The sequence below is a fragment of the Gastrolobium bilobum genome, unplaced genomic scaffold (genome assembly GCF_033153095.1).
Source record: "Gastrolobium bilobum isolate Gb01-03AN ecotype WA unplaced genomic scaffold, APGP_CSIRO_Gbil_v1 utg356, whole genome shotgun sequence".
Classification (NCBI taxonomy): Eukaryota; Viridiplantae; Streptophyta; class Magnoliopsida; order Fabales; family Fabaceae; genus Gastrolobium; species Gastrolobium bilobum.
In genome coordinates, this window is record NW_026898613.1 from 254334 (window position 1) to 265627 (window position 11294).

Consider the following 11294-nt stretch of genomic DNA (forward strand, 5'->3'; position numbering starts at 1 on the left):
CATGAAATGTTATGCTTTGCGTAGATATGCCTACGTAAGAGTGTAAATAGGCCTCACCTATTAGACGTACCTAAAAAATGTATGTTTTACATGAATTGTTACTTTATATAGGTCCAAATTATAAGTCTGGACTTTATCTATATTTAAAAAATAAAAAATTTGGTTTAGGTCTGTTATTCTGTTTAAGGCTATTAAACATTCAATATTTAAAAAATAACTAAAATAATATTACTTTATTATTCAAAATTAATGAAATAATAATTTTATTTATTTTATTTAAAATAAATAATATGATATAGGCCAACATGTATGCTTATATATGAAAAAATATCTATGGTCTGCTTTCTAAATAGGTTTTTTTAAAAGTCTAAATATATTCTATTTGACTATTTGTAATAGGACAAGTCTATTCTAATATAGGCGTCATAGGCCCCTGTAGGCCAGCCTAGTTCGTTTACATCTTTGTGCCTATGTGATTGGTCATTAGCAAGAATTTTTTTTTGGTTAAACCACATGTATTCTTCAAAAGAGTCAATCCTGCTCGAGGCAGGTCAATCCTGTTCGGAGAGGGTCCAGAATTAAGGGTTTTAAACCCCTCCTTTAAGGCGGTTTGATCCCCACATATCACTTTTGGGAGGAGTTTAAATATCTTCATCATCTCTGACCCACCCCGCACTCCGAATTAGTCTCATAACCGACTTAAAGAGTTGAAGCTTGTAAAAATATCGAAGAAGCCAATTCTTGAGTTAATTAGGGTTGGGTTAAAAAGAAATTATTATATTTATATATTTACTTTATTACATATTCATTTTTGGTTGATATTTCATTCCATGACCAGAAGAAAAAAAAAGGGAAAGAGTTGGTTGTGGCAGTTGAATCTGAATCAGAGGTTTCGTTCCTGGTTTTTGTAATCTCGCAGGTTGTGGTAGGAATAGCATGGCATACAGAAGAAGACAAGGTATATCAAGGGCTTCCACCTTCAAGGAAGAATTTCATGAATCATTGGATAATGTTAAGGATTCTGATCATGAAAATGTGTCCCTACCTTCCCTCTCTTTATCTTCACCATCACTTGCTGCTCAAGCCATCAAAGCCTCTGCTGCTAGGCATCAACCATCTCTTGCTTTTTCTTTCACCCCTTCCTCTGACTCTGATCATCAAAGATCCAAGGTATTATTATTGAATGCTCATTATTATGTCTTCATTTAATTAAGAAGAAGAAAAAAAAACCATTGTGTTTATATTTATATATGATGAATGCATGCATGGATGCATGTAGAGTTTGGAGGCTTATGAAAATGGCGACTCCTCCAAGTCCGGTTTCTGGGGTGTCCTGGCTCAGAAAGCCAGATCAATTCTGGACGATGACAATCCAACCCCACAAGAAGATACCATCCCTCAAACACTCAAATCACGCTCATTTAATACCTTTACAGGTCCTTCTGCAGCTCAGGTGATTATCATATATAGATATAGAGATTATTGTTTCTTAGGAGATAATTTTATCTCCTACACACACGTAAAAGTATGTTGGGTCATGTGAAGAGAAGAAAGATAAAAAGATAACATGGGTCTACCTAGCAGATAAAATTATTTCATACAACATAAGAAACATTAATCCCATGTATATAATGCAACTCTTGTTCTCTTTTTCTTATTTTGATGCATGCATGCAGGGATAGGATAGGATATGATATGATATGGTGGTCATTAAAATTATTTAATGTAAATAATTACATGAAGTATAAAACTGTGACTCTTGATTTTCTACAATAAATATCTGTCTGTCATTTACTCTATCAGTTGAATCAGAAACAACTTAATTGTGTGTGTTCTTTTTCCTTTTTTTTTTCTTTGGCATGCTTAGAATTTCTCTTCACAATTCAAGTCATTATATCAACCCCTTGACTAATAGAAAAATGGACAATCCTACATTTCGTAAGGGCTTGGATAATAAGTTTGGTACCAAACAATTTCATCGATATACATTAATTGGCTGCCTTCCTCTTTAATAGAGGGAAGCTGTTACATAAGCTTACAAAAAGGATGTCAACCAAAAGTAACGTGAAATAAACTTAAGAGATATAGCCTACGTAACAAACTACAAAACAAACACTATGAAAAAGCTAAATGATCTTATCTGTACATATTCAAAATGTAAAATAATAAAATATAAGCTATAACAAACTGATAGGAAACTAGATAGAGATTTAGTACTGTAATACTCCCCCTTCAAGTTCGAGCAATGGCGGAGCCACTTGGTAGTCAGTTGGAGCCTTGGCACAAGCTAATTTTTAAAACTGGTACAGATTTTCTTTAAAGATATGGTACGGTCTTACCATTGGTTGAATTTTTAAATTAATACAACCTTGACACTGGCTAAATTCTACCTGGTTGGGTCTTTTAGTACTGGCTGGGTTTTTCTTTTGGCTCCGCCACTGTTGGAGCATGCAGACATGAAATACCCAACTTGGAGAGAACATGATGGAAATAAGCACGACCCAAAGCTTTGGTGAAAACATCAACTGGTCGTTCATTAGTACGAAGGTAGGCTGTAGTAATGTCCTTAAACAAGAAGTTCAGCTCAACATACTTGGTACATTCATGAAATACGGGATTTGCATTTGCTGCAATATGGATGGCATCTTGATGTATCAATAATCAATTACTACAAAATTGGTAACCGATTACTAGTCCCTTAACCAATCTATACTTCTTGTTAACCGATAATTTAGTCAATGTATGCCAGAGTAAAAATGGTGTGAAAATTTTGTTATGCAAATGACAGAGTTAAACACAATATATAACTGTTGATGAGTTTCTCTGGATTCCATGTTTCAACAGTACATCAGATATTCATATCTCAGGCAGGAGTATAAGCAGACATTGCAATTTTATTAGTTACTTTGCTATGTTTGCTAGCTCGCTCACTCCTGGCTTAATTAATATTATCACTTTCTTCCATCAATGCTGCTTCTCTAATTTCTTCAGGAAGGCCGAACAATGGTGGAGAGTAAGATAGCTGACCTGAGAACTCAAATCTGGAGAAAAGGAAATGGCCCTGAGGACACAAACCAAGCTTCAGATGTGAGGAATCCATGGCAGCAATCAGCTCAGACACAGAATCTATCCACCCGTGAAACACAACTCAAGGCATCTCGCGACGTAAGGTGGCAACTATGTAATCGTGTATCGATGCCTCACTGGTTAATGTAGTGAAGGCATAGAATGTCTTAACATAACATTGGAGTTGTTCACAGATTTTATGTTAGTAAAGTGTGTTCTTAGTCAAAAAGGGTGAGCTTGGAGCAATAGTAAAGTTGTTTTTTTGTGACCGAAAGATCACGGATTCAAATATGGGAAACAGCCTCTTTGCAAATATGTAAGGATAAGGCTGCGTATAAGGATTAACCTCACTCCCTATCCTCGCTAGTCGGGATTCTACGGGGAGTGGTTTTAAAGTGTGTTCTTAGTTCCATGTCATAAGATTAATTTAAACTCAGTCCACAATAGCACATATATTGGACCATCAAAATTTTATCAAGTTTTGAAGAAAGGCATTAATATAACAACAGCTGGATAATTAACGGCTCCATCTCTAAGACTTCACTCACTGCAAAACCTGTAGGCATTCATACATATTTTAGATGCAGGAAACTCAGTTTAAACTTCTGCTTCTGATTGTAACTGTGAACATAAAGTTGAATTTGTGATGGTTGTTTATTTGAATTAGATGTTTGAGCACGATTTCCCTTTGCAGGTGGCAATGGCAACAGCTGCCAAAGCAAAATTACTTCTTAGAGAGCTAAAAACCGTTAAAGCAGATTTGGCTTTTGCTAAAGCACGGTGTGCTCAACTCGAAGAAGAAAATAAATTACTCCGGGACCGAGAGGGTAGCCAGAACCAGAAGGGACATAACCGTGAGGATGATGATCTGGTATTAATTTAGTTTTCTCTTTCCCTATTTCAAGCTTGTGCTTAATTAGATGCCTAAGAAGCACTGACATGGACAAAACAATATTTGAAGTGTCTTGTTAAGTGATGTGGTGTTTTGTAGTATTAAGCATATCATGGATATATTCTCTTTTGAAGCATAATGTATGTATGTATGCAGATGAATGTATAGAATGTACCGGACTACTTTGTGTTGTTGTGTGTTCAATCTTAGAAGGATCGAGACATCCAATCAGAAATTGGTACTTTTCTATAGGATCTAGGTGCCCTTTCTTAAGTATCTATGGAGGGAGATATCTTAGAGAATAGCGGATCACTGTACAATATGATAACGGCATAGACAGGGGATGGAGAGTGTGCACAATAACAGCTAAGAGAGAGGGTTCAGAAGTGTGCGTACCTATAGACTTTATCTTTTATTTATAGAGTTTACATGGGTACAGTGAAATTTTAGACGTTTGATAAATTTTTTGGGGTTCAATGCTTAATCCATTACTGTCGCACTAGTATTAATATAATTAAGGAATCTTTCCTTAATCTGTGGACCTTTATGTCAGGTTCATAGCATTGTGTTTTGCATGTAAGAGTAGCTCATTAGAGAGTAAAACAAAACAAAGTTCACTGTTGTTAAAGAATTTAGTTATTATATATTTGTGGTCTCATCAGATCCGGCATCAACTGGAGACACTTCTGGCTGAAAAGGCTCGTTTGGCAAATGAGAATGAGATATATTCTAGGGAAAACCGTTTCCTAAGGGAAATAGTGGAATACCATCAGTTGACTATGCAGGATGTGGTGTATCTGGATGAGGGCATGGAAGAAGTCTCAGAAGTTTACCCTATGGATGGCAGTGGGATATCCCGTTTGCTATCAATCTCCCCACGCTCATCATCATCACCACCACCGCCGGATGAGGTTGTTGTGCAGTCATCAAGTCCACCACCTATGCTGACAAGAGAAATGTATCCTGTGCCAAAAGAAGATGATAAGAAACTTAAGAGTACAACAAGAGAAGATGAGGCTCCTCCTAGTATCTCTGTTTCCAACCATGCAAAATAATCTTCTTTTTTTCCTTCATAGCTTAGCCTTAGATGAGGTTGTCTTGTTTCGAGGAAAATATGCATGCTTTGTAACATTTATTCATTTCTTCTACCTTTCTGCAATGTGAGGAAGAGAGTAAAAACACATATTTGTTATTTTAAAATTATTGAACGATAACAATTTATTGGATCTGGACTATTCCTAATATGACAACTTCATTTAACATTTTATATGCTCTAAAGAATAAGAAAGGTGAATTATCATACTTCTCATCAAATGTCAACTCAATTTATCCCCTGGGGGAAAACAGGGTCAAGTGTATATGCTCACATAAAATACTCCAAAGTAAAGAAACAATGCATTAGTAGAAGTGAGATGGTCACAACATAGTTAGTTATAAGCCAACTCATTTCTAGACTCGTACATTGTTCGAAACATGATAACAGTTTAAATCATGATCCACTGCAGCAAATTATTACATAAAGCATTTTTAACAATTCCAAATAAATTCATTACTTTCTTCTTTATCAGAATAAGACAGACAAGAATTGAACTTAACTGAACTTAACTTAGTATTACATCCTAATGTAAAATATGTAAATCACTTTCATGCTTAAAATTGACGGTTGGAGTTGATTGTAATATTAAGACATATCCTTGACATCTAATAAAGATTTTCTCGAAAATCCAGATTGTTTCATTAATCTAATTATAACTAGGCTCGAACAAATTAAAGATGAAAGCTTGCTTTCTTTTCTTGTGAAAATCCAAGATCATCCGCGAGAATTTCCATCACATAATCTTGGTCAAATTAACCATCACATCGCATAAATGAAACTAGTACCCACAGATTTATTACATGAACCATAACCTTCCCATGGAGCAACGCTCCCTGTGGGTGTGTTTCAAAAACCACATTTAAATAAATTCGAATATGAAAAATGGTTAAAATTGCTTTGATTCATGATATATGACATCATAGACTTCCTGTGCAATTAGGCAAAAGCGACCTTCATTCCTTGTAAATGAAGAGTCACATTTAATTATATTTTCAATCAACTTCCTAGTTTACAGGATCATTTAGATACACTTAACCTCTTGCTAGTACATTATATGAATAGTTGACCAGTTTAATTATATTTAGCTGCATTCATCTTCTCAGAGTGTCCCCGCGAATGCCTCCGGTGAATTTTACATGTGTTGACGTATGTAGATCAGGACTGCTGCTTCGAAAAAGTAAAGCTTCAAAGCAGAAAAAACTTCCTGGCTTGTATGATAAGATTTCAGAATAGCTGGAAAAACAAACTAGTAGAGCCATCACCAAAGGACCTGAGGTCTGCAGGCTTTACCAAAGCCCTGCACAATGGGCAGGTCCTTTCCCTCTCAAACCTGGCAAAATAAGATAATCAGGAGCCAGAAAACAGAAGAAAGAAAAGATATAGTAGCAAAAAGAAAGCAATACAAGACCTGCTAACCTCAATACTAAAATAAATGAAAATAGCATAACATACATTTTATAGCAGACAAATATGAAGCAACCAATAACTACATTTGAAAACCACAAGATTACAAATTCACAAACGTAATACAACACCAAAGTCTCACCACTCTGATACGCAGTCTTCACAGAAAATGTGCTTGCATCGAAGTAAGATTGGGGCATGCATCTTCTCCTGACAAATAGCACAAAGATCACCAGCTGCATTGACCTGCCATCAGATAAATTGCTTAACTTGCTGCTCTCAGACATGCATATAGCAGGCTATAAAGTACTTAAGAATAGACTGAAGTGGGGTATGAGTCTAAAACTCCGATCTCTTAATCAACTGGACCCCAAAACTTCAAAAGCAACTGACTATCTCTTAAGCCTACGGCTATTAGACATAATGAAAACATTTCTTTGACTCATTTGATAGTTACAACGATAATTCATCCTTCTATTCAGTAACCTGGTAATTGGCAGTCCAATAGTAAGTCAAATAAATGAACAACCAGTAGTCAAGAAAAGAATCCCTTCCTCAACCGAGCTACAATTAAGGTTTCATAAATTGCTTATGTTAAGAGGTTTATAATGTTGAATGAAGTGTACTTTAACCAGACTCAAAGAGGCACCCACAATGGAAGTACAAAGCCCCAAAAAAAAAAAAATCCTTATATGACGATGTCACACAGTTTTCCTTTTCAAAAAAGTATTAATTAAAATGACTTAAAAACTGCAATTGTTAGAAAAATAATTAGATGTTCCAAAAAAGTAGAAAGTGTACAACTGTACATAAGTTACGGGCCTTTGTAGCTAATTTGAAATGACAATTTGCTCACTTTTTAGTTGTAGTTAACAACAACATTAGGGACTTTTAGAAGAGTGCATACTGAAGACCAAGTGAGGAAACTCCCTCTCTATAATAGTATAGATGATCACACTAACCAATGTCCCCTGGGGGGGAAAATTATGTAACTACCAAAACAGTAATTTGCAGTAAAAATGGAAACATTGGAACTTTATAATCAATGATCAAAAGAAGGCACCCACAGTACCTGCTCTGATGTTGCATAAGCCCCATAGTGCACTTCTTTTCGCGACAATGCCTTCACTGCAGCAAAGAATGATTGCACCTGAAAACCACACACAGATAAGAGAACCACCAGATGCAAACCCATGCAATACACAGATAGTTTAAAACCACAAACTAAGGAGTACTTCATTATGTCCAAGCTAAATGACTCCATTATAGTTTGGTTTCTTTAGGAATTTCTCACGAATAACTAAAACAACTACTAAATTAACAGACAACAAAACAGAAAAAGTTCTTCCAAACTTCTCACTTTATTGGAAAAAGCTCTTTATTTCCTGAAACTTGGAAAACATTTGGAAGTTGAAAAATTAAGATTCTGAACAAAAAACAAGAGAGAGATAATTTCATCCTTTTTTCCTGTAGCTGAAATTTTTAGCTTTAATAAAAGGACTTATTTCTACAAACATGACATATTTTCAGCGTGAAACATCCAAAAAAAAAATGAGAAGCAAAATAACTGAACTAGTTTCATAGTTGTTAGTTGAAAACAAAGAAAGAAAGTTAGTAAAGAAAAAAGGTTTACAAAATGGAATTGTGCACAAAATGAAGAACATTACAGTTGCATGACCAGCAGATAATACAACGGGTTGAAGAGACCAATTTTAGATATTAGTGTGAATGATTTAGGGGAGTGAGAGAAACAAGGAGGTTAGTCTTAGCAAGCTACATTCAAACAAAATAGAATCTACGTCTATTTTAAAAGACTAACGCACCTTTTCAACAACAGATGTGAGCTTAAATGTTAGATACAATCCTGTCATCAGTGATGAAAAGAGGCTTCCATATTCTTTGTTCAGGAAGAAACGATACCAAACCGGTGTTGGCAACAATGCACGGTAAAGCAGGAGGAGGTATTCAACTAAAGTCAGCATTTGCCCCTGACGAATAAATGATAGCACATTCAGAATGTAACCAAATGCGAAAGAGTAATATATATCCTGAACCAAAAATTCTTGGAAATCTTACAACAGAGGCATGTCGGTCCCAATATAACTTTAAAAGAAGAAACAAGCCATCTTAAAATGTTCCTCTACTCCCCAAAACATAAAACGCTCAGCTTAAATTTCTATAGTGCTTTATAATTTATTACCTCACCTGCTTACGATAATTTCGGCCTCTGCTGTTCTTGTAATACATTAACAATATACACTTGAATACCATTGCAGCCTGGCGGACCAAAGTATCTGAAATTTTAAAACACAATTGCAAGTGAATGAGATTAATCTCCCCAATGAGTTTCAGCCAAATAAATTCATAATCTGAAACAAGTGTTTCCATCACAAATGTAGTTCCATGCTAAAAGGGTAATGCATACATATATCAGTTGAACAACATACAAACAGAAATGAATTAAAAAGAAGCACAAATCATGCTTCTAGAAAAACATGGACAAAAGATAAAAGTTATCTCCATACTTTTAAACCTCTCTGCCACCCTTATTAGAATAAATTATTCTGAGACACGAAATAACATGAGCACTCATGAAAGCAACTTCCAATTGTGACTTTGAATGTATATTGGAGAGATGCTTAGAAAGGAAAACGTAAGATACATTTGAACTATTTTTCATGAATACACTCAGCACCAAGTCAATTGCAAGTTAAGAGAAAAATAGCATGAGATTAACATTTTCCACAACGAAATACAAGTATCATGCAGTGAGAAACCTAGCCAGTCATTAGGTGGGAGAAACACACCATTCACCATGATGATGAAGATAGCATGCCAGAAAGGTGGTATATCTTTGGGAGGAAGCATGACCAACGGATACACAAGATCATCATTCTGATACCACCAATAAACACCAACCACGTGAAGTGCGAATGCAACAGAAATTCCAATCAGAATAGGTATTTTTCTCTCTCCCTGCAGCCCCCAAAAACAGACAGACATAATAAACAACACAATTTTTATAAATTGACAACAACAGATTGTTTTTCAACATCCCATGTAAAAGAGATACAAAACTATGAACTGTCACACCTTCAGGGCTGTTTGTTTCCGTAGAATGTCATTTGACTTGAAAAGGACAGCAGCAATCCAAATTGTAACAAAAAAGCCTGCAATAACTTAAACATCTCCAAAAATCACCAAACTTGAAGAACAAAGAATTAAAAGGAATGAGCTAATCAACTAAACAACCCCTTTGGATGGGCTTGTGTGTCACCAAAAAAGGAAAAAAAATCTAGCTTCTAAAACAAAAAGAACCAAAAACAAGTCGTTTTCTTTATCAGCTGAAGTTGGGAATGGATAAAGCACCTTGCAAATGCTGCCGGATGAAGACCACCAAGAGAAGCAAAGAAAAAGGCAAGACCTGCTCAATCCACCTGGCTGCATGCTGAATATCATATCTCTGGTAGGAAGAATCCCTCCCATTGGGCCCAACTCCATCGCCACCAGCTTCAGCGTCAACATTTTCATTTCCATTTCCATTTCCCATCTGTGAAACACCTTCTACATCTCCCTGAGGAGAGGAAGAGAGCAACGCGGCATCATTCTGGGAATGGGAAAGTCCCACCACCAAACCACCACCACCACCAGAAGGAGGTTGTGGTTGTTCCTCTCTATTATGATGGTCGTGTTCCGCCGGCCCAATGATCCTAATGGAGACCTCACCGTCATTGGGGGCGGCATCAGGGTTAGGTTGGTGGCGATTAGACCTGGCAGCGGCGGCGGCTGTGGTGGTGGTAAGAATACCGGAATACTCCAACAACGCCGATAACGGTGCCTGAATAATGTTGGACGCAGATAAAATTCCGTATCTTCTTGAATTAGAAGAAGAAGACGACGGCGATGACGATGCTCCCGCTCCCAGAGAAGCTCTGAACATGTCAGCGTTCGTGTTCCCTTCCATACGAGTCAATTCCCTAACCCTAACTCTAAAAAAATCAAAGAAAACAAAATTCCAATAAATTCGAATTAAAAAAAAAGAAAGAAAAAATCGATGATGATAGAATGAGTGAGTGACCTGCGAAGGCGAAACTCCGTAGAGGAATCGAATCAAACGATATGCGGCATTTGCCAATAACGAAGAAGAACGAAACGGGGGGCTAGGGTTTGGGTTTGGGGGGGTTTGATAATGAAAATGAAAATGAAAATGAAAATGAAAAAAAGAGTAAAAGAAAGAATGGGATTTGAAGATTGTTGAAAATAAATAACTAATAACTAACAGTAACGGTGTTGTAGGTGCTGGGTGGGTCAATAGCTCTTGTTCTTCTTCCTCGCTCGCTCTCTGCTCTGCTATGTCAGGGAGAGGGAGAGAGAGAGAAAGAGACAAAAAGATTGGGTGACTAGAGGACAAACGATAAAAAGAAGAAGAAAATGAAGCAACTATTTCGGATACTATACTTGCTTTGCTTTATCATCCCCAAATTCCTTCTTTTATATCATACATAGTATAGAAAATGCATATACATACATATAACCATTCATGTTTCTCATCTTTACCAATGTTTCTCATTGTTAAGATAGTTTAGCTGGCGAAGATAGGTGGTTGAGAATATATATTTGATTCTTTTAGTATTGTTTTTTGGATGGCTTTAAAATTTTAATCTCGAGATTTTTCCGGAATTAGATTAGTCGTGAAGCAATGAATCGATTGAAATATCTTAAAAAAAAAATGTTTGTCATCTTGTAAGAGATAATTGTATCTGCTACATACATGTGGAACCATATAAGATTATGTAAAAAGAACAGAGAGAGAAAAAACGAACTCTACGTATTTTT

At 36.1% G+C, this 11294-nt stretch overlaps 1 protein-coding gene and 1 pseudogene across 1 annotated transcript; one reads left to right on the plus strand and one right to left on the minus strand.

Moving 5' to 3' along the window:
- The first annotated feature begins 936 nt into the window (after positions 1 to 936).
- LOC133317648 (uncharacterized) lies at positions 937 to 5013 on the plus strand (annotated as a pseudogene).
- A 912-nt stretch (positions 5014 to 5925) lies between these two features.
- On the minus strand, positions 5926 to 10930 carry LOC133317634 (uncharacterized). The gene is made up of 9 exons (XM_061519493.1): positions 10537 to 10930; positions 9828 to 10447; positions 9552 to 9628; positions 9266 to 9434; positions 8664 to 8752; positions 8282 to 8446; positions 7531 to 7608; positions 6601 to 6704; positions 5926 to 6384 (listed from the first exon to the last, which is right to left on the minus strand). The coding sequence occupies exons 2-9, from the start codon at positions 10420 to 10422 to the stop codon at positions 6279 to 6281; spliced, it is 1383 nt and encodes a 460-aa protein (XP_061375477.1). The 5' UTR covers positions 10423 to 10447; positions 10537 to 10930; the 3' UTR covers positions 5926 to 6278.
- Positions 10931 to 11294: the final 364 nt, after the last annotated feature.